Below are 26743 nucleotides of genomic sequence, written 5' to 3'. Positions count from 1 at the left end.
CACTTTTAAATAGCCCACCTTGAGTGGAGGATCTTACACTTAACATCTGAAGTCCTAAGATATGCAAAACTGAATCATGTAGAAGGTGTATTTTCAAGCACTACTAATTACTTCTAAAACAGTTTTAGTTTTTTAGATCTTCCTTTCTTCACCCTCTGCTGTTTTTCTCTTAGCTTCTAATGGAGCCAAAGGTAACAGAGGGACTGACTTGCTGGTTCTCCACCAACCTAAACAACCAACTTGGGGAAACGCTGCCATCTGGTTTATACTTGATGCAGAGCCAGCAGGGGGCGCTCACCCCCCAGATTATTCAGCCTTATTGATTACAACCAGCTATAAGGTACAAAACAGGCTACTCACTGGGTACAAATGGACCACATATACTCTCTGGTTATATTCTCAGGATGTGGAATCAGCAGACCAGGATCTGATTCCCATTTCCAACATCAGCTGGCTGCCTAACACCGGGCAGCCATGTTATAGGATTAAATAAGATAATACACAATGTTGGCTATCTCCACAGATGGTGCTACTGCTGGGACTGTCACTAGTGCTACCCATGCCAGGGGATGCAGAGTCATGAAGAAGTCTTCAGTGGTGGCAAAGAATACTTATGTGGTAGACTGAAGAGTGAATTTTCAGAACAGTGGTAACTAAAGGAGGCCACCCTGGGATGAAGCAGACTAGGTTCTCCTCTTGGCTTGGGGTGCTCATGCCTGCTCTAGGGCTTGGAAACAGTACAGCCACAAGGTTCAACCCTGGCCACAGCCACTGACTACAGACAAGACAGCAACCTCTCCAAGCCTCGTCTATAGAATGGAATGAAATTACCTACCTCATCAGGCTGTGATGAGGATAGAAGAAGTCACTAACGAAAAACAGTTAGCACTGCACCCAGCTCATTGATTTATTTATTGGCTTTTTGCCAGCACTATCTATAATGCCATGATTCCAATGAGCCTGAGGCACTGCAGAGAAGGAGTAGTGTGTGTGCATGCCTACATGGAGACCAAGATCTACACACTCCAAACACAGAGCTGAGTCTGTCTGGGGACCTTTATTTGTTACCTTGTTGGCTTCCTTATCAAATTAACATGCTTAATGTTTGATGCTACATCTTTAGGTATATAGTGTATCTACATTTGTTTAAATGTCCCAGACAAAATTATTTTTGGGTGACTTTAAATGTTCCTACAGTTTGAACAAAAATATAGTAAAATTAAAATCTGAGAAGCCACAAAGAGTCTGATAGCCAAAGAAACCATTCACATGCTGCAAGTTTTTCAGTGACCTCGGTCCTGAAATGCCATTACATACTCATTGTAACAGCACCTTGTGTTTGAAAAATAAAGTACATATTATATAACCTGAAAAGCTGGTGATGAAGACACTGTCAAAGTTCTTTCAGTAATTGTGTTAATTCTCCCCCCTTTCAACTCGTCAGTCATCTTTTTTCCCAAGGATCCTCCGCTTCCTCTAGCACACTAGCACACAAACCCTCTTTCTGACCCTCACATTTCCACTAATTACATACATGTACTATTTATAATCTGCCATGAATTCATTTATATACATTAAACTCATTGTGTATCACTGCAAACTAAGGGTTCGTAACACAGGAATGGTGGAAGCGACATTAACAAGTGAGACTTATGTTACAACTTAGATAATTTCAAAATAGTGGTACAGTTTTGATTGGCATTATCTGATAGACTAACTTAAAATCATAATACTACAAGTCAAAAACATCAACATAAATAAGACATTTTCTGAAATTATACTTTAATCTAAAGAACAAGTAATTTTCAACTGTGAAGAAGGATCATTATTCCACATAAGCATTTAACATCACCTTACATTCTGTGTGCATATGTGTGCATATATGTACACACATGTGTAATTGTTTGGGTGGTTATTGTTTGTCTTCTTTACTAGGAATAAGGACTTAAGTTTTTTGCTGTTAAATTCCCTAATGCCTGAAACAGGGGCTAGCATGTAGTGTTTAAAAAGTATTTGTTGATTGAATTCCAATTTCTTTCAGTCGCCATCTTGGGTCCCCAAGTATACAATTATTATTTCAAGAGGCCCAAGAATGTTGACTCACACCAGGCCCTCGGGTTGTTTCAGGAACGCTGAAGTCATGTATTAGAGTCCAAGCTACAGAGCCAAACCTTAACATTTATCAGGGAAAGGCCAATCCAGTGACAGTCAGGGTATGTGTAATCCTGAGCGTACAGGAAACATTACCTCTGGACTCTATCCCAAGGACTTGGTGGGCCCAGCCTTTAAAACTATCCACTGACTTGCACTTACTGCTTTCACGCCTCAGCGTCATCACCTCTGGAGTGTTCTCCCTCATGCTTCCGGTCCATATCAGCCCTCTATCCCTCAGTCAGGGTCACTCCTCAAGGAAGCCTGCTTGTTTCCTGTTAGCCACTCACAGCTTCTCATCGTCTTCCTTCCTAGTAGTCACCACACTTCACAGTGACCTCTTATGTAACTACGGTTCCACGCGTGTCTCCTCCCTAGAAGGCACACTCACACGGGCAGAGAACGGCTATGTGCAGCACTGGCCTCCTTGCACGGCGCCTTGCACATGCAGGTGCTCGTGATGAGTACAGAATGGACAAGGGTCCGTCAGGGATTCACATAGTGAAGCCCAGCACACGCTGGCCACAAAAGAAACTGGGCATTCTGGGCCCTACGGGTCCATAACTAAAGAGGACAGTCACAATGAGGGGCTGTCACAGGCTTGCTAATTTAAAAAATATATATATTATTTTTCATTGTTATAAAACATTCTACAATCTTTTTACCAGGGAAACAACTACCATCTTGGGACTTTTGCTTCCCAGTGTCTTGCTTTTACTTCTAGGGGGAACAAAAGTCACAATCAAAGAGAGAGGTTTGTTCGCCTAGTAGATATGCAGACTGAACACACAATTCAAAAGCTCTTCATAATTGGTGGTGGTTTACAGTAGTGTAAAAGAGTATATTGAGCCCTGGCCAGGTAGCTCATTTGGTTAGACCACTACCCCAATATGCTGAGGTTGTGGGACCGATCCCTGGTCAGGCCCACACAAGAATCAACCAATGGAATAAATGAAACAACAAATCAATGTCTCTCTCTTTCTCTAAAAATCAATCAATCAATAAAAAATTTAAGAGTATATATATTGAAACAGATTTTGGCTCTTAGTCCCTCAGCTTATTGGTTACATATCTTCAGTAAGTGATTTAATGAGTCTGGGCCTCATTTTCACCTGTGAAATGGGACGACAGAAGCGAGCTCACTGGTACTACAAGGACAGAACAGAATGATCAATGAATGACAAAGTACTGTGCAGGCAATGAGGTGTTACACAAACATGAGCTACGAAAAGCAGAAGCATCACTGGGCCAAAGCCAAGACTTCAGCAAAAGAATCATCTATACTTCTCAGAAGGAAGCAGCAGCTTAGAATCAGAAAGGTACTCTTGTTTATTTCAATGCCCCCAGATAGGGGTGTAAGCCATCACCACCACCCTTCCTGTGAAATCACTTGGTCACTTGAGAAGAATGATCCAGCTGGCTTCTCTTCCCTGTTTTCAATAACATTTTCCTACACCTGCCTCGAAAGGCCCAAAGACCTACTTCATATCACTTAATTTTGGAGCAGGCTCTACCTTTCTACCAGGTCCCGCAGTTCACAGCTCACAGACAGAAATGGCAGTGGGCTACACTGGCTTCCCAAGTCTCCATTCTGATGATGGCTGGTAGAAGCCCCTCTGCCGGGCCTCTCCCCCATCCTATCCTCAGAGGCTTTCCCCCAAGCTCAAGTGCAAATACTTCCAGGAGAGGTCACCTGCAGCTGTTCGGTATCTGAGTTATTTACAGTAGATGGTGAACTTCATGACACCTCTTCCTGAGAGCAGAAGGACAGCAAGGCAGCAGACACACAGAAAGACCAGCGCCTATGTGCTTCTGGAGGCCCTGGAGGTCAGCAAGGTGGGTGAGGCAGAGAACATGGAAAGGAGTTGAAGATTCCCGAAGACAAACTTGTGATTTCTTCCATTTTTGCCTTGTACTCACCCACACACAGATGTAGTGCTCACACTCACAGCCAAGGAGTGGGAGTGAGAAAAGTGTCCTGGGCTTGCCGGGGGGAAGGCTCACATATGTATAGGAAATGTTGGACCTGGCCGGGAAACAGTGGGGTGATGGCAACTCGATGGGGCGGGGGAGACAACACAGAGTCCAGATCCCAACCTTACTGGTATTTGTGATATTACAAAGCTCTGCATCCTACGTCAAACTGTTAAAGCACCATCTTGTTACTTCTTGAGAAAATAACAAACTTGATATCTTGAGAAAATATGGACTTGGAAAGGCAGTATAGAATTATGGCTAAATGTTTAGGCTTGAGTTTTAAAGACACAAGTTTGAATCTCTAATCCATCAGCTATTAACTGTGTGACTTGAGGAAAATGACTTAACCTCTGTTTCTTCATCTATCAGATGGTACGTACCCTTATGAGGGTAGAATGTGATTGTTTATATAAATAGCTTTGCCTAACACCAGTCATGTGGCAAGGCTCAATGAATGTTAAATTTTACCAAATGTAAGAGCCTAGTAAGGTCCTTCCTTTCAGCACCAGTATTCCCTGGAGTTTCAAGTCCAAAGCATCCACAAACTTTCAACTCTAAGTTCTACACATGTGTTGATGGAAATACCTTTTACTTCATTGAAAGGCTGCTTGGCTATTCCTCCCCAGGTCCATGTTCACTCAGTTACCTGTCAGGCGTGAGGGCAGGGGAAAGGCCCATGAAGGTGATTGGGAACACACAGCAAACTCTAGATTCGAGGCACACCTCTCTGAGCACACTCACCGAGTCTGGGTCTCGCTGCTGTTCAAGGAAAGCGGAGAATTCCACCAGGCGAAGTTTGGTTGTGCCAATGGAGCGACCCTGCCAGGCAGGGACTGAGGGAGCTGGGGCTGACGCAGGCTCAAACCCTGAAAGACCAATCATCACCTTTAATGCTGGCCATTCGCCTCCCCTCAGGCCTCAGGCCAATCCTGGGGGAGGGCCCTACAAGATGGATGACCCAGGGGGAGAGGCCCACAGACTGCTCCACCGGTGTCTTGTGGAGGAACCAAGTTACGTAGGGGTGAGGTTCTGGCCAAGGTTCTGAGGCAGCATCCTAAAAAAGCACAATGTGTGTGCATCCCCATAAAGCCAACTTCAGCCCATGTACGGGCTGCGGCATGAGCACACCTCATCCTGAACAAAGGGGCTGAGCTGTAGACTGACTGAAGAGTGGAAATGAACGCTTGCAAGGATCTCCTGTGAGGCCGGCAAGTGCCAGACACTTCCTGTGCTTCTCCACCTCCTCTCTTAAGACTGCGTCACCAGCAGCGCAGACATTCCCTCGGAGTGCTCTGTGGCACTGGGGCAGAGAGCGCTTTCGGCTGGGACTCTGTAATGGACAGTGGCTCCCCTGAGTAGTTCTACATGTGTTCCAGTTTGGGCCTCCATGTCAGCTCTCCTTTAAAGAAAAAGTACTAGGAACCGAAACCTACTCATCTAAGAAAGGGCGAATTAAACCCTATCTGCCCTCAGAACTGGGACTGCCCAAGCTGGCCTTTTAATGATGAGGAAGGAACCACAGCAACTTCCCCTTCCAAGGGTGACCCAGGCTGCTGAGTGAAAGTGACCAGGCTTCCTGTTTTCCTAAAAATGCATCTGAAGCACTCTCACAAGGTGATTGAGAGGAAACAAGGACCTGGGAAGGGACACCCCTGTGACCCTCCTAAGCTCCAGGCTAAGCACCCTGCCTTAAGCAAGCTGAGGGTGAAGAGGGGGCATCATGGCGCTACAGGTCAGGGGGACACATAGCTGTGGAACAAAGTAGGAGGGAGCCCCAGAGACTCACCTGGAATGGGGGCTGTTACCGCTGGCTGGATGGGGTAGGCCTGCTGCACGAAGGGCTTGACGCTGGGGACAGAAGGATGGAGAATCAGAAATGGCGGCTGTAGCAGTGGCTACTCCTCAGTCCTGGCTCAGCCTCCCAGGGCTAGGGACCCAACCCGGGGTTCTCCCCACTGTGAGGTTCCCTGACTGCAGGTGGGGGCATAGCCCGGGCAAGGCTCCATCAAGACTGAAAGGGTGCTCTCTTCAATGGAGAGGGGCCAGCAGGCTTCTGGGGACCAAGCACCAGCTTCACACCACTTCGGCGGGATGAGCTGGACATCTACCCCTGAATCTCTCATCCCTGCAGAGACCGAGCTTCACGGTCACCAATTCTAGGCAAGGCCTGGACATGCTTCAGGCTCTCCTTCTCTAGGCCAAACAGCTCACATTCTTTTGAGAATATATAAGCAGGGTTTCCTTTCTGCGTTTATCCCAATTGTTCTCATCTTCTGGTAGACTGAGCTTGCTACCCTAACCCTCAAAGCATCCGTGGGATTGTCATTAGCTGCCATACCACAGGGAAAGCCAGAACAGAATGGGCTGCAGAATCACCCCACTGCCCTCTCTTTTGGGCAGGCACTTCTTAGAAAGACCCTGGGCTTTGCCCATCAGAGCCATGAAGGGACTGGAATCCTCTTCCTGTTTCAAGCTAGCTGACTGCTAAACTTAAGGCGGGAGTGAGGTGTTCACATGTTGCCAGGACCTGAGCAGTCTCTTCCCTGCTACTGGTCTCAGTAGAGAACAATGGGGGATGACCTCAGTGATCTCAGGTTAAATCTCCTTTCCTATCCAAGCCACGAGGCAGTCTGGTCCCAGGAAAACATCACCCAGGGTGGGCTGTACCAAGCCGTTGTCAGTGCCGGTCCCTCCTCAGACTTACTCTTGTGAGGATCCTGGCTGCCCTGTTTGTATCATTCCCGGCCAGAACTGGAAGGCAAAATGCAAGAGGCTTCAGGATTATGAGTTCACTTGAAAGCACAGTTCAGGGTGTGTATGCATTGCAACCCCTGCTACAGATAGTGGGTTCAGATCATCCACCAGCTGCAGTGACCCTCCCTAAATGCAGATGTGGTCACTGTTGCACACAAAACCACCCCGTGTCCTTGGCCTGGTAACCCAGGGCTCCCTCTAGCTCCTCTTCCAGATAATCTCCGAGAGCAGAGACCAGGCACAGCTTCAGTGTTCTCCTGACACCTGGCAGAGATGTGGGTGCATTGCAGAGCACTCACGAATATTTTATCTGACTGCTCTGTCCATGCACCTACCCACCCTCCACCTCCCCTCCATTCTACAACACTCCCCGTGTAACATTCTGCCACTTCGGCTCATAGCACTGAGGGTCCAGCAGAAAGAACAAAGCTTAGAACAAGAGACCAGCCAGGAGCTCCAAACAGCAGTGCAGACACCTCCTTTGCTGTGAGGTTTCCTGATGCTTTTGGTACCTGCTGACCCACCCCCCACCCCCACCCCCGCCTTCCCCTAGCTGGAGTCAGTACTATGTAAAGGAAGTCACAGTCCTGGGTTGGAGTCCTCACATCACTATCCATGTGCTTATGATCACCTTACCCAAACTCTTGTTTTGTTACTAAGTAACCTCAATTTTCTTGTCTATAAGTGACAGTAACAACAAAAGGCATTTAAAATTATTACAAGGATTAAATGGGACTATAATGTTTAGCTTCTCAGCCCTTGGTAGGTGCAAAATTAAAATGTTAATAGAATTCTTAGTCCAAGGGCAAGCTGCCATAACATGACCCCGAGGACACAGGAACAGAGACCAAGGGCTAGAAAAAAAGAGCAAAAGAGGCATTACAGCCCAGAAGGTCACCAGAGAAGTGATACTTGATTCAGTGTCTTCAGAGACTAAGGCTCCCTCCATTCACGTCTCTCTCTCACTCCCTGTCTCCCTCCCTTCCTTTTTGCACCCATCATCAATTCACCACAAGGTGGTTCTTACACCTGACAATCATAAGTGCCAGGTGTCATGCTGACACACAGTGACCCCATGCCCCTAGGGCATCGTTTCCAGATGCAGCCTGCGCAGACTCACCCCCGGTGCCCCTGGGAAGGTGGGGCGTGGAATCCCAGGGAGCCCCAGCTTGTTGTGAATGGCAGTGGCCGAGACGATCTGGGCTGACGACATGGCAGCCATGTGCTGAAGGGCCTTGTCCTTGGCCGTCTGATCCTTGAAGGCGACAGTGACACACAGACTTAATACACAACGCACGGCTACCAGGCAGCTTACACAGCACAGCCACGAGCACATGGACTAAAATACAGAGCCACAAGAGAGGCCGAAAAGCAGACATGCATGGATAAATAAACACAGCCAGAAGGCTAAAACACACTGAACCTGCTGCAACTCTGAACATTTACTGAGAACACCCAGTGGCAAGGTTTAGAAAAATTTTTTTTGTTAATCCATTTTCCAACAGAATGGGAAGCCTCTGAGAAGAGTGGACAATGTATTTATTTTTCCAGCTTCCAAAGGGAGATTTCTCCAATTACTTGACACACTCAAGGAAAAAATGGCCCTGCTTTTAAACATACAGACAGGGGTGGGAGAAGAGGCATGGTTGTGGACCTGGGGTAGGGCCATCCAGAGTGTGAGGAGGCCCTGACTGTGCGCATTGTCAAGGGGCCACAGTCCCAGGAGCTGCTGGAGTCATGAGAGGCCTGGAAGCCCTAGCAGACGCCCAGTGGGGGAGGCTAGAAGCAGTGGGGCGGGCTGGGTGGTGACGGGCCAAGCAGCATGCTGGCAGGGCGCATGCTCTCTCAGGTGTCCCTGCCGTGAGTCAGAGGCTACATGGGTTCCTTCTACAGCCGAGGACACAGGGGATGCTACTGGGTAAGCAGTTGCTCCTTTTCCTAAATGGGTCTTTTCTAAAAAAGCCAAGACTGATAACACAAAGCTAGCCAAAAAGTCTGCCAAGCACAGCTAAAATACAGAATACTCGATTTGGTGAAAATACTTACCATGCTTGTCACCTGGGTACAACAATAAACAATTTGTTACAAGGATTGCGTACAAAGGCAGGGTTATTTTTTTTTCTTCAGTTAAACACTATATATGTACATGAACACACAATACTGGGAAGGTACTATAGGGGGTATAAAAAACGAGTAGGGGTGTGGGCTTTCTTCACATTTTAGGGGGAAAGTATGACCCACGTAACTAGCTACAAGGGCAATTACCAACCACTGCAACCATCAAAAGCGACCCCCCATCCCTCTGAGCTGGTTCTGTGTCTTCCCCAGCACAGATGGAAGAAACGGCCACAGCCCTGGTGGGGACTGCCCCAGTGATGTGGGCAGGGCTTCATGCTGGGCACACATGTCAAGGTCCCTGGCTACTAGTGGAGAGTCTACAGATCTACTTGGCCCCAGAATCCATGAAAACAGGAACAAAATGGTAACATCAACATAAAAAGAGCACCTTCCACAGCTGCCATTCAGAGTTTAGACAGTGAGTGAAAGTCAAGGGAGCTTAAGGTAGGACACTGAATACTAGCAGACAGGTGGCTTCAATGTTTACAGATTTACCCAAAGGTGATGAGTAAACATGCTGAGGTGCCAAAGGCAAGGCCAAAAGAAGTTAAAAAAATAAATTAAAAAATCAAAGCCTACAAGACAATTACTAGGGGCTTCTAAGAAAGACCAATTAGGTGCTCCCTAAGTGGTACAGACACCACTTTGCCCCATTACTGCCAGCAATACCATGCAAGTTTTTTAAAAGTTTATATTAACCTTTGAAAAAGAGCCTAACACTTGTATAAATTTCTATAGTATTTTATCTATTTCTTTGGCTTTTAACTAGAAAAATAATAAGCCTCATGGAAAGGCTCTTTAGGGATGCACGTGGTTATTATGAGTAACTGTATGGTCATGTGCTACACTGAATGACACCATGAGTGCTCTCAAGTTTGCAGGGCTACTGGTGCCCAGTGGAAGGACACGGGTGACTAGAGTGAGGCTTTTGTCGCCTCTGGTCAGATGTAACTCTTCTTAGAGTTGAAGCGACATTTGTTTATCTGCTGAACACTCTGACCTAAAACTATCTGGTAATTTTCTTTAAATTTTGATTCATTTATTTTTATTACAGATAACCCTCCATTTTTTCCCCATTGGCACCCTCCCTCCCACCTTCACCACACTGTGGTCTGTGTCCATTGGTTATGCATATATGCATACAAATTCTTTGGTTTATCTCTTCCCGCCCCACCCCCACCCCACCCCCCTTTCTTCTGAGGTTTGTTAGTCTATTCCCTACTTCCATGTCTCTGGATCTATTTTGTTTGTCAACTTATTTTGTTCATTATATGCCACAAATAAGTGAGAGCATGTGGTACTTGTCTTCCTCTGACTGGCTTATTTTGCTTAGCATAATACTCTCCAGGTCCCTCCACGTCATCTCAAAGGGTAAGAGATCTTTCTTTCTTACAGCTGCACAGTATTCCATTATGTAAATGCACCACAGCTTTTTTACCCACTCATCTACTGATGGACACTTGGGCTGTTTTAAAAAAGATCTGAAACATTTCAGATACTAAGATGTCTAAAAAAGGAAACACCTTGAAGTCTGTAGCATTTTATGATAAACTGACTGGATGTGTGCAAATGCCCCAAAGCCAAACCGAGCCTCACACACACAGATCTCAGCATCAATCAATCTACTCTCAGCTGGTCCTGTGGGCTCACCTGCTAACTACCCCATTAACTTCTCAGGGTAATCCGCGTATAACAAACAGAAAACATGGCTCCAGTCATGCTTATTCCCTTCTTTGTCAAAAGTACCTTTTCCATCAAGACTACAAACTCATTGGTTTCTCTTTGGACCAGTCACTTGGGACTCCAGCCCCCAAGCCACATAATCCTTAATGAGAGGTTGTAAACACCCTCAAGGTGATTTCTGAAACTGAAGTAATGGTGTAGGTATGACCACACGTGCCTTCCCCAACCGGAACAAGCCTTACAACTTCTCCAGGGCCCAGGCTAGGATTTCTGGGAAAATGGTGGCCCAGACTTCCTCCCTGCCTGGCTGACACAAGTTCAGGAACAACTACAAAAGAGACATGGGCTTGGGTCTATTCCAAAAGTCCATCATGGGGCCTCTTTCAGACCTGATGGATCTGTGTTTATGGAATGCTGGTGACAAGGGTGATTCTGCTCGCCCAAATACAGAGCGTTGGGTGGAGTGACTCACCAATGGAAAGCCCAGGTCCAAGTGGAAATAAGTTCCCTGTATCTCCAAAGCCTACTGTTATTCAATTAGAGTTGCTTGAGACACTTCCCTGTGCTAGGCTGATTAAAAAGTTCTTCAAAATGTTCACACAACTTTGATATTTCTTATTTAACAGGGAAATCAGTCAACGAGGAAAGGAGAAATGTCACCAGTTTTGCTGTTTATGTCACACAGCTTCAGAACATGGTCTTTTTCTTTTGTTAAGTAAAGTTTGACTGTCTTATTATCCAGCATTCCAGGAGGCACCTGAATGAAATCAAAAGTTTAAAAGCAGGAAAGCAAATCCAATGCTTCCATCACACCTTGCTCTATGCCAAGAAGAGGAGTCTGGAGACCTGGTTCTACATCTGCCTGGGCCTGAGGTTAATGGGTTCCATTACCTTGGGCAAGTCACTTAACACTCTCTAATTTTCTTCAAAATAAAGATTTATACTTTATTCTCTGAAGTCCTTCTGGTTCTAAAATTATAACTGTGAGTTCTACCATAAGCAAATACATCTTAATAATATAGCCAAAAAACTGCTAGTGAAAAGACTGCAGAATGTTAAAATTTGGGCAGTACTTGGCCGCCTATACTAATAAAGAGAAAGCCAAGTGTGAAGAGGAAATTGTATCTCAAGTAGAGGTTCTTTCTGTACTTGACCTACCTACTTGAGACTAGGCAATTTTCTGCAAATGGACTAAAATGTCTATACCAGTGATTTCCTACCTTTTGTAGTGGAAACGCTCTGACTACTCATTTAATTTTATAACATCTGTCCTTTATATATGATATACATTTAATAATTAAAAGAATTAAAATTTTTAAAATTTTAAATCTAAAGTAACCCTGCAGATAATAAGCACCACCAGGGAGATCTCAACATCAGAACTAAAAGCCTGGCTGTAGACCCACTTATCCTGAAATGGGAGTAAGGAAGGATGCCAAGCTGAGAATTTTAATGGAGGGATCTGTAAATTGTCATTTTCGGCCTAGAGATACATGCCTGGCTTTGAAGAAATTATAAGTGTCAGAACTGAGTGAATTGCTTCCCTGTGTCACACTAGTCTAATATCCCGGACTTTTACACACTGCATTGTATCCTCACCACTCAAATCCCCAGGCTACAGGGGAGGGGGGAGGGCATATCGCTAATCTACCCAAATAGTGAAGCTTAAGTAAATTAAAAAAATATATGCTACCTTTGTATACCATATTAATTTTATTCTAAAATGTTTTCAAACCAACATTTCTGAGATGTGGATGAGATTTACAAAGGATGAGCACACTATTTTATCTTGAAAAACTGTTCTAAGTCAATATTGGGTTATCATCTATATCTTAGACTACAGGAAACACTCTAAGTGTGTATGTACATATGAGTAATGCAGGAAAGAGACAAATGGGTCCTAGGGAGAAACTTGGACAACTTCACACTGACTCTTTATTACTGATTTTAAGCCCATACAAAGAATGAAGTCACAGAAAGCTGAACGTTGGGGAATAAGAAAAGGCAATCCTTCCTTTCCAGTGGAATCCTATCTCAAGCCCATGACCCGGACTGTGGAAAATGTTTATGAAGCAGGCAACATGGGTCTAAGACTGTTGATGGACTACTATGAAGAAATGGCCCACCTGACCTGAGAATGAGAGCAGATGAAGCAGTCTAACTTGGGGTGCATGTCTCAGTACCTACTCAGCTCTCCTCCCTGTCCAATTCCTGGCATACCACCACACCAATGGCCTCACTACCTCAGCCACATGGGGTCCAGCAGCATGCGTAAACGCATAAACTCCTCAAACCCAAGCCTTTCATATTTCATGAAGCAGAGCAAGGCTGCTGCTACAACTCTGGGTTCCACTGTCTGCCTCCTTTTAATGGTTGAAATGTACACAATGCTTGGAAAATGTCTACATGCAATATACATGATGGGAAGATAGCCATATCACAAATGCACATAGCGGGAGTGGTGTGCTCTTCAAAATCAAGGACGTTTTATGAATCGGTTTCTGGATAGTTTCTTTCTATCCATTTCTTTCTAATCAGTTTCTTTCTCCTTTACTTCTCCAGTTTCTGCTTATTCTGGGGAATCAATTATCACATAATTTGTAGGCATTAACCATTAACAAATAATAAAGATAATATACAAAGTTCACATGCTTGTATGTACAATATTATAGCTGTCATGTATAGAATTTTGTTATTGTTGTTAATCCTTACCCAAGGATATTTTTTCCATTGATTTTTCGAGTGCAAAGGAGGGAGAAAAGGGGTCAGGAGAGGGAGAGAAGGGAGAAACATTGATGTGAGAGAGACACATCAATTGTTTGCCTTCTGAACATGCCCATACAGGGGCTAAAGATTGAGCCTGCAACCCAGGTATGTACACTTGACCGGTAATCGAATCCACAACCCTGGTGTGTGCTGACGCTCTAACCACTGGACCACACTGGCCAGGGCTCATATATGGAATTTTAATGAACAGCCTACTACACCAATATATTCCAAAGAGTTTATTCAGGGGCCATCATTTCAGAATTTAAAGACTTCAATTAAATGTTTTTCTCCAAATATACTTTTTCCAGCAATGTAAAAATATAGTGCAAGAGAGAAAAGATAGCAATTTGCTTACAAAATCACTTTTGCAGAAAAAGATAAAACACAGAATACTTTCCTAAGAAGTAATTTTGCAGATACTGTTTCTAATCTTGCACTATGTGGATTCACATGACCTCTGCAATTAGTAGCAGTAGTCCCTGAGCAGATAAACATTACAAAACTCTATGAGGGTTTTGGAGAAAGGATGAAGGGCACTTGAATTCTTCTAGCCATGATCTCCAATTTGCTTATTATCAGAGAAAGCAGGAGTTACTACAAAAGGAGGCTATTTCGGTCAGGCAACAGCTAATGCCGAGGAGAGAAGGCATATTCTTACCTCCCCTGACTTGCCATGTGATGAGGAGCAATTAATTCATTTTATTGTATTTCCAAATGCCAAAGACTCCATTCACATCAAAGAAAAATGTTTCAAGGCTTTTACTATTGTTCATTTTTAAATGTACTGAGCTATATTTAGTATTTTATAATTGTCAACAGTGTTTCCTTTCATTCTGATGTGGGGCTTAGCATCATTAAGGATTGTAGGTGAGGATCCAAGTGATTTGTAGGTGTGCCTGATGATTCTCCACCAGGAGGCCTGGGATTTCAATCAGCTAATGGCAGGTCCGGGTGTTAGTGGGGAAGGCACCCTTCTGATCTTAGCCCCCTTTCCCTTCAGAGGTGACAGTGAGAGGCAGGGGGTAAATCTTCCCTGAAAAGCCATAGTAACCCAAGCAGGCAGCAGGCTCAAGTTTAGGTCCAGACTGAGTACCAACTCCCATCACTCACCTTCTCTGTTTAGCCCAAGCAGCCAGACACAATGAAAAAGGGCTCAGTTGAGGGGAGAGAATGCAAATGCATCTCAAGCCAAGGAAAGGAACCCTCATGCTTGACAAGCACTCTTTGGGGAGGCACCATGACGTCCTGCAAAGAGCTTGGGCTTTGGTGCCAAATAGCCCTGGAATCAAATTCAGACTTGTGACCCTAGGCAAGTCATTAAGGCATTCAGAGACTCTGCTTCCCCATTAATAAGGTGAGGGTAACAGCACGCACCTTCAAGACTGCTTTGAGAATTGCATCATGCACTCAACACAGTGCTAGAAGCCTTTCCATTCAGTGAACTTGTCATTTATGGGGCCCACGTGACCAATCATCCAGGTTTGATCCTGCTCAAGATCTAAAATGCTTAGGATCCCTGGCCCTGATTACATAATCTTGGGGCTCACTGTTGTCCTAGGGTACTGTCTACACTGGCAGCCAACTAACAATGGGATTTCTCTCAGAAGGAATAGAAATGCAGAATGAGGTTGTTTCTGTCACCCTTAAAAATTTTTTTTGACCTGGATTGCTTTACATGGAAACATAGATGTGTTCAGTCCTTTTACACTGTAAGTTCTGCATCACCACACTGCTGCTGAGAGGTTCTAATTCCATCACACTCAAGCATGAGAAATTAACCGTCTCTAATCTTAGTTTTAACTAGGTTAAATTAAAAACAAGTTAATGAAAATATCGTTGAGGAAACAGGGTACATGTCATGAATGCAAAAGAACTCCCGAAGATTGGGAGAGGTCAGGAAAGGCAATGTATCATTTCCCAAATCCTGCAACAAGGCCAAGTGTCTTGGTGCTGGCGCTGAGACACAGGACACGGCTGTTCCAGGCTTTCTTTGCTTCATGCACTGCTGAGGCCTGATGGAGCAGAGTGGCTCAGAGGGCCATGGAGAGCACCAGTGGATGAAGTGAAGTGTGTCTTCCCTGTGGACTGGCCCATTCCTGGATGGATCAGAGGTGACACACCAGGATTCAGCAGTGTGGACTGCAGCAATGCCTCAGCAAAGTTCTTGAGCTCCTCAAGAAAATTAAATCAATAATTTGAACTTGAAGCTCTCTGCTTATTGGAAGGAGTGGCAGACTGCAAAGAATAGCCTGCTCAGAAATCAAATCACAAAGGCCACCAGAGTGAGATGAAGAAAATGGCCTTGGGGAGCACACGTAGCCCATAAATTAGTCACCAACAACTGGACACAATCGGAGAAACTCAGGCCTTTTTCTGCTCTACTGGGATAATGCAACGTCAGCAAGTACAGGTTTTTGTTTTTAATATACACCTGGAGCTCCATGTGAATATATCTGTTGCCTACGATGTATTCCTGCTGCAGTGAGGGCAGAGCGAAGACTTTCCGTCTTCTTACTACTGTCCTGAGTCACGCACTCACCAAAACACACTCCAGACCAGAAATGGCCTGGTCTGCCTTCACAGAGATGAAATGGTCTACAATGTGTGATGGTCTGCAGAACTTGGCTGTGACTCTCACACACCTCTGAAGCCAGCAAATAAAGAACTGCCTTTCTGCTGCTATTGGGGAAAGGAGGTCTCTGGGCAGGGCCTGGATGATCTCTCAGGACAAATGAACATACCGAGACTCAGAGCAGGAAACTAAGTAGGAACTATGAGTAGAAAAGAGAAACTGCTTAACGCATGGAGAATACTTTTGTGTTCTTTCTACATGCTGGAATAATAAGTCCCTGGAGCTTTAAAAAAAAATAGTTAATGACCTTTTGCTAAATTAATAGTGAGTGAAATAATTAGAATAATTTCTAAACTTTCAGGCCAGTCCTCAGACCATACCAAAATCTTCGCAGATGGGCTGCTGCCTCTCACTGCTCAACTGAAGTAAGGAGTTAGACTAGGGGAAAGGCAGAGATACCAGACAATAAATGAAACTGGTGTGGGTGAAGCTGCTGTAGATGCAGCTGATGACCAAAGGTCCAAGAGAGATCTCAAAGTCAGCACCCTTGGAATTCCTAAAAGCATGCTCCATAGGCCTAGAAGCCACTTGTACAGTGTGACTGCGTGGATCCATCGTCTGCGTTATAACTAGAACCCGGCCTAGCTACAAAGCTGTGGGTCACCTAGAACCCACTGAGTACCAGAAGAGTGGTGGGTCAAAAGGATTTTGTCTGGGCAGGAGTCACACATATAACACTCACATCAGTGAGAAATAGCTCCTCAGAGATAAGCTCTCTTCTCAAGCAGCAGTTAGCACCCTGACTTATCCCTTAAAAAATTTAAAAATTAACATCCAAAATGCAGGCACTCTGGTAATAAATGCCTTACATTTCCTTATCCATATTAGCAGGCTCTTGAATCTCTGCAGACCCCTTCACCCCTTTTCCCTACTGCCCAGGCTCTGCTCCTGTTTCTTTGTCTCCTCACATTACTCCTTGGCCACATCACGATTCCCTAGACCAGCGGTTCTCAACCTGTGGGTAGCAACCCCTTTGAGGGTCGAACAACCCTTCCACAGGAGTCGCCTAAGACATAACAGTAGCAAAATTACAGTTATGAAGTAGCAACAAAAATAATGTTATGGTTGGGGGTCACCACAACATGAGGAACTATATTAAAGGGTCACTGCATTAAGAAGGTTGAGAACCACTGCCTAGACTGTCATGCCCCTTGCGGCTTTCCCTTATGGTTGTGTCGGTGTCCAAGGCCATCCCAAATTATTGGCTAAGTCTATCTTGGTTTAGGCTGCTATAAATTGTAGAGAAAAAGTCTCATGTTGGTGCCAATGGCTTCGGCACAAATTCACAGTAGACAGTGGGTAACAATCTAGATTAGTTTTAGGATGGGCAAACACAAAGACATAGTTGTCATTTATTTTTCTCAGGGAGATAAACTGCGAGAAAAAGACACTACTGGTGGAAGAATGAGGGAGGAGGGAGACTGAGATCAGTTGGGAAATGAGGATGGGTAGAGGGAATTAGAAAACATAAGAATAATTTTTGCCTTTTGATTTCTTTCATGTAAAAAAAAAAAAAACCCTTAAAAAATATGTCAAGATAAAACAATCATTTCTGATGGTACAAACATGAATGTTTAATACGGCCTTCTCTGCACTTTTAAACTTTTTGTTATATTTTAAATTTAAGAACAACAAAAACTTATGGTTAATTTTGATGCATACCTTCAGTTACTTGCCATTATTTTAAGAAAATCCAACTTTTAATAACTTAAGTTCTCAATGCTGCTATTGAAAAGTTTCGGTGTACACTTTCAGGCTTAAAAGGACAGAACTTCTAAACATAATTTACTCAAAAAACAGTGAGGAAGAAAGTGTACACAGCAGTCAGAGTGGACTTTGGGGAGCCAGCCAAGGGTGACGAGAAAGACTGATGAGTGCCCTTAGCCAGGTCCCAGGGTGTGTGGTGGGCCCTGGTGTACACACCTCTCTCACACAGACTTTACTGCAACCCCTAAATCAGTAAATTTCAATGACTCCCCCCACCCCACACGCTCCCCATGGCCCACCGGTGAACCTCACTCCATGAGGTAATCCAGGACATTCCTTCCTGTTGGGCTCCTCCAGTGGCATTTCCCATCCATGCTTCCAACTCGATGGTGTTCTTCATGGTTCCCCAAACACCCTCATATTCTGTCTTCCTCTTTGCTCAGTTCTCATGGTACCTCCTCCATGAGGCTTTCTTTAATTCCCCCACTATCAGAATCAATCACCCTCTCACACTAAGAAGTCTTTGCTTTACTCTGTTAAATTCTCCTGCAGAGCCCCCACCCACCCCCAGCTGAGGATAATCTACTGGAAATCTTGTATTCTCCCCAAATGTAGCCAAAAATAACAAAAATGTTTTGTGTTCCTCAAGAACAGAGACTCTGCGCATAACTCTCTGTGCCCGACTTCTACTAAAGAGTCCAGAACACACTGTATTCTCAATGAGAAGGTTACTGGACTGAATTAAGTCATCATTTCTGTGCTTTTGGAGGTCAAATCTATAAAGAATCTTAAACTTTCACTTAACAAATTTTGTGATGAAAATTAAAATGGAATTAAGGTCCACACAAAAAGGAGGTGATCTGGCTCAGACCAGCACTTGAGAAGCACTGCAGTTAGCACAGGTGTAACGCTGACCTTTGGAACTTACTCAACCGACTTTTGTAGAGAGGATGACTCATCTGTAACTGTGACAGGAGAATGACCACTCTCTTCTTGAGTCTGTTTTCTTCGGAGGAATACGGCAGAACAGACTACAAAACTTTGACAATATGGGCATTAAATGGGACACGTGAGTCTTCCTGTAAAGGATGGGAGGGACAGCTGAGAGACAGACAGCCCTCTCCTTTCCTTCTGCCTAAAGCAGTGTGGTTTTTCAAACCTTATTCAACACAACAGCCAAAGAGGCCATGGCTAAGGATGAGAGAGAGTGAGCTTCAATTAAAACAGCCTTTATTTTTTTTATACGTTGAAGGTTTCAAGTAAGATTTCAATCTGAAACATGAGTTTTACTGCTTAAAATGGTCTGGAAAACCACTAGACTAAAAAATTCTACCACACCCTTCCCCGGGAAGTGAAGAGAGGCATATGGACAAGAAAGCTCACATGGAAGCCACACCTGGCAGTGGCCCCAGGTGTGAGCAAACCACTTATTCAAACTCCAAAGGAGGACAGGGAAATGGAGTTTGGCTTCTGTCTTCACAGGAGGGCCGAATGCCTTTGTCCACCCCAGAGGACAGAAATTCTTAGATTTCTGAGCATGTGGAGAAATAGTGAGCAGCCTGACTGAGGCAGGAACTGCAAGGACAGGTCCTGAGATGGTCAGTCACCAGCCACAGTCTCCAGGAAGCCTTGCTACATCCTCACAGGCAAAGCACAGCATCTCCTGTAACTTTGGATTCTTCCTGCCACCCCCACCACCCGCCCAGAAGTTATCCTTGCTGTCCGTTGGGATGACTTCAACTTTTTGTAACAAGTTCATCTTAGTAGTTAGTGTGGGAGACCAAGGAGATGTGGCTACCAGCCTGACCCCACAATGATCTCAGCGAGGATGCTCTCCCTGCCTCCCATGAATGTGTGACTCCAGAGCTGCACAAGCAGGTACAGATGGAGTGGTGGCATCTGCCTCTCCTACAAGGCCAACAGATCTAAGCCCATTTCCTGGAATTAGGAAGGTTAATAGGGCATCTTTAACATAAAATGCCCATGGGAGGACAAGGCTTCGACATCTCTGCAGGCAGGTGACAGTCTTATTCTCCTCTACTGTCATAATGCCCTCAGAGGGATGACATAGCTGTCCTGCAGCTAGGATCACATCACCCCGTTACTGAAAATCACCACAGTGTCAATCACAAACTAAGTCCACATTTTGAGCAAAAGCTCAAAGTTAAAAATTCATCTTCTAAAATTGGATGCTGAGGAAAGGCCGGTAGCAAGGGCTGCCTGCCTAGCTCCAAGGCACGAGAGAGATGATAGGTTAACTACAGTGTGTGCTGATGTGAAGCCTCCTATTTGAAAACATTCTCCAATCTCCAGTAGAAACACCCTATCTAGGTGGTTTAGGTTTCAGAAACATCTGAGTTCAAATCCTGACGTTGACACTTACTAGGCTTGGTGGCTTTGAGCAAGTCAATTAAACTCCAGGAACCCTGGTTTCCTTATTCCTCAAAATCTGGACACTGGAACTTTGTAGCGTGTGTAAATGAGAGAACACGCGAGAGGCTTTGTACCACACTGACTCCTGTCTTCCAGTTCCCAAACAGCAGCATGTTCTCCATGCAGCTCGTCCCTGGGATTCCCTCCACGTTTTATTTTGGCTCTTTCTGCTAACACTTATCCAACAGTGCCCTCATTTCACATTCCCATTTGCATGGCCAGCTTTGTGAATCAGGGGCTGGCCGTTAGCTGCCCACCGTGATGTGCGCCATGCCTGGAACACGCAATTGGTATTAGCTGAAGGGAAGAACAAAAGCCTCCATTTTCCCAAGAATAATGTGGTAGGGGGGAAGGAAAGAAACTACAAGAAGATGGAGGTGGTTCTTTGAGCTGAAATTCAGAGAGGGCAGTATCTCCCTGGATCTGCCCCAAAGGAGAGTGGGCCAGGGTTTTTTATCTTTTAAGAACAACACAAATACAACTGTGTGTTTGTTTATATGATATGCCTAAAGTAATGGCAAAATTGTTTCCACGGAGAAAGAGTCTTAAAATCACCGGGTATGAAAAAGAGTGTTTTCTGCACCCTATGGGGATCCCTTCTGAACAGGATAGCCTTCATTCGTCACTTATAGGATATTCAGTTCTAGGGCTCTGTGCCCTGGAGAATCTATAGGAACCACATAGACAGCATAGAAATAGAGCAATTTATAACATTGCAGATGGAAACACAAAATTGATGTCTGTAAACTTCTTTGTAGACCATTAATTCGTTAGCTCAGAGAAACTAGAAACAGTCAGAACTTGAGCAAATATTGTAGTAGTTACATCCACATAGAGAGGAATGCACCTTTGGTTAAAAAGCAGGATCTAAGAAGTTATCTTAGTCTTCCGACTGCTCAGCCAGTGCAGCTAAAAGCCAGCCACCATCAGCCACATGTGCCAGCGAGCCAGCATGCTGCCCACTGCAGAGGGCACACCAAATGCTCCTTCCTGGTAACTAGCGCTACTCCACAGCCAGACTTGTTTGCATAAAAAAATTTGGAGGACTTTGGGAAAAATTCCAGTGTTCACCACTCAGTGTTGTGAAATCACACTTTATTCTTTAGGTTTACAACAAAAACACGAATTTACTTAATGCGTGGAAAAAACAGAACAGAACAAAAAATGGCACATGGGAAAGGCAACAATACAAGCTACAAATTCGTTTTTATTATAAAATCTCCATGTAAACTATAATCTCTGCATTTCTAAAACAGGGCATTATGGGGAAAAAATGTCATGTAAGATTTACTAAAAATTTTGGGAGAACCTGTATTTAAAATATTGTCCATGCCTCCAATTCTGTTATAAAATATATTTAAGAGATGGAAACTGAGGCAAGCGTAAAAATATTTTAAAGTAAACTCAATAATAAATGGAATTGTAAATATGGATTTGATCAGGAGCTTTCCCATCTTTAAGGTCATTTTAGGCTTCACTGTGGAAAAAAAATCTGGCAGAAAATGCACTCTGTGTTGGAAGAACACATGAAAATTTACATGAAAAGGATGTATTTTTTGTAAATATTCTTGAAAATACATCAAAAGCACAAATTAATTTCCAAATATTAAAAGTAATTTTAATGATTACCACGGTGGAAATTATTCTTGTTTATCATTTCTACACTAACTTTGTGTCTCTGGGTTTTTTTTCCCTTCTCCTAGCCCAAAGCTGCTTGGTGGCTATTTGAAGGTTAAAAAAAAATCATGTTTCTGTGCTGAAAAGTTATCAAGACCAGCTCTCTGCTGCATTTGCATTGTTATTAGGGACACACGCGCGCGCGCGCACACACACACTGGGCTTAATGTGAGGCTAGTACAGAAACAGAGAGATTAGACACAAAGAAATGTAAACAGCTCTCACATGCGAGGAAACTAGGTTACGAGAATCCCAGCACCAGGCATTCACCAGTCACCATGGAAAACAGGAAGTGAGATGCATAGCAACCACAAGCCAAAAAGCAGGAAAGCGCATACCTTTAGCTTGGAATGAAAATCACGAGATTTCCTTCTGGCAAGAACCTGAATGTGACTAGACACCTGCAGGGTAGGGGAAGGGAGGAAAACAAAGGAAAAGCCTGTAACCATGGAGATGAAAAGCCCCCTACAACTGGGCAAGCCAGACGTACCTTAATGGCGGCTTGAATTTCTCGAACTTTCTTTCTTGCTAAGACCTGTATATGACTAGACACCTACATTGTTCGGGTTTATGAGGGGAAACAAAACAAAACAAAACAAAACAAAAAAGGAAATCAAATATAAAATTGCTACTCCTTAGAAGGGTTTGGGGTGGGGTGGGGTAGGGGGGAGGTTATTTGCATCGCAACAAAGCTCTGCAGTTAGGAATACACAGTCCCAGCCAGATACCAAGCCCCCAGCACTGCTCTCAGCTTTTCAGCCTGGGTCATCACTGCAGTGACTTGATTCAGGAGGAAAGTTTAGGCTAATCTGTTTTTTTCTCACTGGAGAGTAATCATGGGCACGGGATGAGAGGGGGAGAGTGGGGTTGTTTTCATTATAAAATTAAAAAGGTGGGGGTAGAGGTAAATGAAAATATTTATAGCTTCTCGGTATCAGGAGGGAAAATCCCCTTTTCTCAATTTAGAAGAGACGATCCATAAATTAGCACATTCTGCAGAATCAAAAAGCTGAAGCTGTCGGTTGTATTCTGATCTCATTAAGAGCTCTGGATTCTGTAGCAAATGTTAAAATAATACTGACATGTAAATTAGATCTCAAAGTGAAATGGAAAGACCCAGTTAGCAGAGCATTTTTTCCCCCTTATAAATATCTTTAATCCTTCCACCCTTTTGGGTATTGACTGGGCGCCAAGTGGATTTGCATATTATTACAAAGCGCAAAGTGTGAATACAGCCAGCCAGCCATCCTGTTAAAAATCTGGGTTGAAAACCGCACGGATTTGCTGAACAACAAATTCACATTGGAGAGGTATCACCAACTGCTGCCTAAAAACATCCCCAGGATGTCTGGGTGTGGAAACCAAGCCAAGCCTGGCTTCTGAGACACAATGATTCCACTGGGTAAACAAATTTGCATCTCTTTCCACCGGACTTGTTTAAATTTAGAAAAGTCCCCCGTGAAGGGGTCGGGCATATGAGCAGAGCTCACAGGCCAGCAGACAGCCCAGATCCAGCACATTCAGTATGCTGGGAATTAGATCTTGTCTGTTTCAGAAATTTAGAACCTCCCACGTAATAGTTCAGCGACTCAGACTATGAGACAATTACTTTATTTCAAACACTCTAGCAACTCTTAAAAAAAAACAGGATTTATGATAATAAAAGATAATTTTATCTTTAACTTTGTCTTTGAATTTAAATTACAATTTTTTTTTTTTTTTTTTCCAATTTGCACTTTTTCCTTTTTTTAAGTACGGAGAAGCAGGAACTCCCCCGTCCTCATCACCCCTCCATCCGGCTCCTGCTTTTACTTGTTTCCACCAGAATTTTGTTCTTATGTGATCCTCGGACTTAATAAGGACCACTGTCCACTGTCCGGGGAACATCCACTGAACAGACAATGTCCTGAGTCTGAGCACTGGCAGGAGGCCACTTCCTCTGTGCTGACTCAGCAGCCAGGCTCCAGGCTGGGGCACATGCAGCATTCCTGGGGAAAAGCTCTCCCCCGTCATAAACACTCATGAAAACAACTCATCACTGAGCAGAGGACTGGAATCTGCTGCTCAGGCTTAATGAGACCACAGTTGAGCTTGACTTTGAGTTTGATTATAGTTTTTAAAATCCACAGATCCATCAGCATAGGTCAACATTAAAAAATAATTTTTTTTTCTTTTAACAACTCACCCATGAGATGTTTGATCCCCCCCACCCCCGCGCCCCCATTTCTTTCTTTTTGTTTTTAGTTAAACAGGAATTTCTCATCCATTCCAGTTCTGAACTGGGTCAGAGATTTGGGCTGCTTTACATCAGAAAAGAGAGCCAGAGCCCTGACAAAGGGCAGAGGAAATTCCTGACACTGCTCTGCACAAAGATATTTAAGTTGTAACTTCATTTCAGTCACAGCAGCTACTGACAAAAAGCCATAGCTTAAGGAGCAACAGTTCCCTGGACGCACATCATTCCGTATCATATTCAGGCCAATACTCACGGCTGCTAGTGTTACTTTTTCACTGAAATAATGACTAATATATAATTGTTCCAGGACTTTACAATGTACAAAATCTCAAAATTTTATGACTTACAAGTATATTTGCACCTGCAGCATTTGTAGTGTTTGCAGATGCATAGTTTGGGAAAGAAATATAACTTTTAAAATACAGCACAGGAGCAGTTTATACACTGTCCTTAGTAAAACTTTCCCATATGTATAAAAAGAATTCTGGAGACCACATAGTCAAGGGTCACTGAAATGATGAACAGTGAAAACTGAGCCAATTTAAAACACCAATTTAAACATCACTGACGTCCTTACAGGGAACTCAAATTGGGGGCTCCTAGGAGCCAAAGCACAGACAGCCACTGCAGCCAAAATGCCTCTGTGGGCCATTCGCTGACATGCACAATTTCCAGGTAGGTTATTTTACCTGTTTTCTGGTCCTCGTCTTCCCTGTCCTGAGTTTGATGTATCTGGCTATCAATTCATTCCTACCTGCAAGAAAAAAGAATTTACAATAAGGTGGATTACAACAAAAAGCCTCTGAAAGCTAAGAATAGAATTCAGAATCAGTTGCAGCTGTAAATGTATTAATGCTAGAAAAATAAAACAGTATAGTTGTTTGCGAAAATACTTAGTAGTGGAAAATAAGATGAAGGACATTAGTTATGAACTACAATCAGTAATGGAGGATAGAAATTTGCTTTTTTAAAATGTGCTTTTTTGTTTCTTTGCATACTTGCATCTAAATGGGTGGTCACTTGTATCAGCAATAAATACAAGCATTAGGGTGGGAGTCCGCAAACCCAGTTCTGTTCAAGTTTTATTTTTCATATCCTTTCTCCTCACCCAGGTTTCTACTCGTAGTTTAGAGTAATTATAGCCACAAGAGAAGGAACTGCTGTGGCCATAGAAACCCTACAATAAGTTAACAGTATGAAAGCGGACACCCCCTAAAAGTAGTCACTGCACTAGTAACTACAAACAAGATTGAGTCTGTGAAAAAGAAGGTCTCAAACTCTTCAAAGCTTTATAACCTTTGGGGGAAAGAAAATGTCTAAAAACATAAACAGATACCTTCCATCTGTACCCTGCCAGGAGACTGAGAAGTTTCAAACAGATAACCTGACTTCAAAGACTATAATATAATGGGAAAGTATAGCCCCAAAGCTAAGTGGGGAAATGTAATACTACATGAAATAAAACCCCACTCTTATAAGACATGGGTCCAAACTGTGTATAATTTTAACTGTATAGCTAGTAGCATGATTTGTGCTTGCTCTCTTCCCAGACATTCTACCTGAAGAGAACAAGCACTCTGTCTTATTCCCCAACGTTCCCCACCCAGGCACACAACACACTGGTGGGCACACAGAAAGAATAAGTGAGGAAATAACAAAGCCTCTGCTGAAAAAGAGTGACAACGTCTGCCAGACCTCCTGTGGCAGAGTAAAAAACTGGTAGCACGAATATAGACCAATGCGAGACTGTCTTTATGGAAATCTTGTCTGAGAATTCTAAACACCATCCCATCATTGCCTAGAACATTCCTGTAATCATGTCTCTGTCCACCACCTGCCTGTGTTAGGGCTGTGCAATACATGGTCACCACTAGAAGACAAAGGAATCATGGAGGCTTGGGGCTGGAAAGTATCTCTGGGTCATCCATTCCCACCCTTAAAAGTCAAAATCCTTATTAGCCTAAGCCAGCAATTCTAGGATTCAGGAAGCAGTCCATTTTACCTTAAAACATTTCAGAATAAAAGGACCCTCTTTATCTGTGGCTTGCAACTTTCATCCTTACATTCTCTTGTTCCTCTTAATAAGAAACAAGGCTAATCACTTAGGTACATGACGTGACTAACTTTCGGATATTAATGATGGCTTGCAGGTCTTCTTGGGGTTGTGTCCAGGCCAAACCTCTCCTGTTCCGTTGTTATCTGGGACAAGCTCTGGATCACTCCCCCACACATCCTATGTATGACCCTTTTGTGCCTTTTCCTTTCATAGCCTGAAGCCCAAAACTGTAGTGACGCTATGACAGAGCCACAGCAGAGTGGGTCTTCCACCTCGCTCATCCAAAATACTCCACCTCTGTTGATGTGGCACTGCATTTGATTTTGGGGGAACCACAATAAAGTGTCAACATATGTCAATTTGAACTCCCAGGTTCTTTTCATATGGGTGACCACCCTGTGCCCAGTCTTTTTATGCATAGTTAGAATTTTCAGATACAAATACAAAACTTGACATTTATTTCTATCGCATTTCATCCTGTGAGAGATTAAGCCTGTCATTCCAGCCTGGATCCTCTCAGATCCTGATTCTATAACTGAACTTACCCTTT

General features: G+C 43.9%; 1 protein-coding gene across 4 annotated transcripts in view; it reads right to left on the bottom strand.

The window, feature by feature from the left end:
* Positions 1 to 26743, bottom strand: part of TEAD1 (TEA domain transcription factor 1) — a 251112-nt gene that overhangs the window by 43904 nt on the left and 180465 nt on the right. For 3 of the 4 annotated variants that reach the window (XM_036258524.1, XM_036258525.1, XM_036258527.1), the window contains 8 exons: positions 24827 to 24891; positions 22392 to 22454; positions 22240 to 22302; positions 8929 to 8940; positions 8003 to 8137; positions 6833 to 6879; positions 5915 to 5976; positions 4870 to 4994 (listed from right to left, as the gene is read on the bottom strand). In XM_036258524.1, coding sequence (XP_036114417.1) covers positions 4870 to 4994; positions 5915 to 5976; positions 6833 to 6879; positions 8003 to 8137; positions 8929 to 8940; positions 22240 to 22302; positions 22392 to 22454; positions 24827 to 24891 — 572 coding nt within the window. The remainder of the gene's footprint in view (positions 1 to 4869; positions 4995 to 5914; positions 5977 to 6832; positions 6880 to 8002; positions 8138 to 8928; positions 8941 to 22239; positions 22303 to 22391; positions 22455 to 24826; positions 24892 to 26743) is intronic. The other variant, XM_036258526.1, reaches the window with a different exon arrangement.

This window comes from Molossus molossus, unplaced genomic scaffold (genome assembly GCF_014108415.1).
Source record: "Molossus molossus isolate mMolMol1 unplaced genomic scaffold, mMolMol1.p scaffold_m16_p_13, whole genome shotgun sequence".
NCBI lineage: Eukaryota > Metazoa > Chordata > Mammalia > Chiroptera > Molossidae > Molossus > Molossus molossus.
This window is presented reverse-complemented; position numbering and strand designations above follow the sequence as displayed.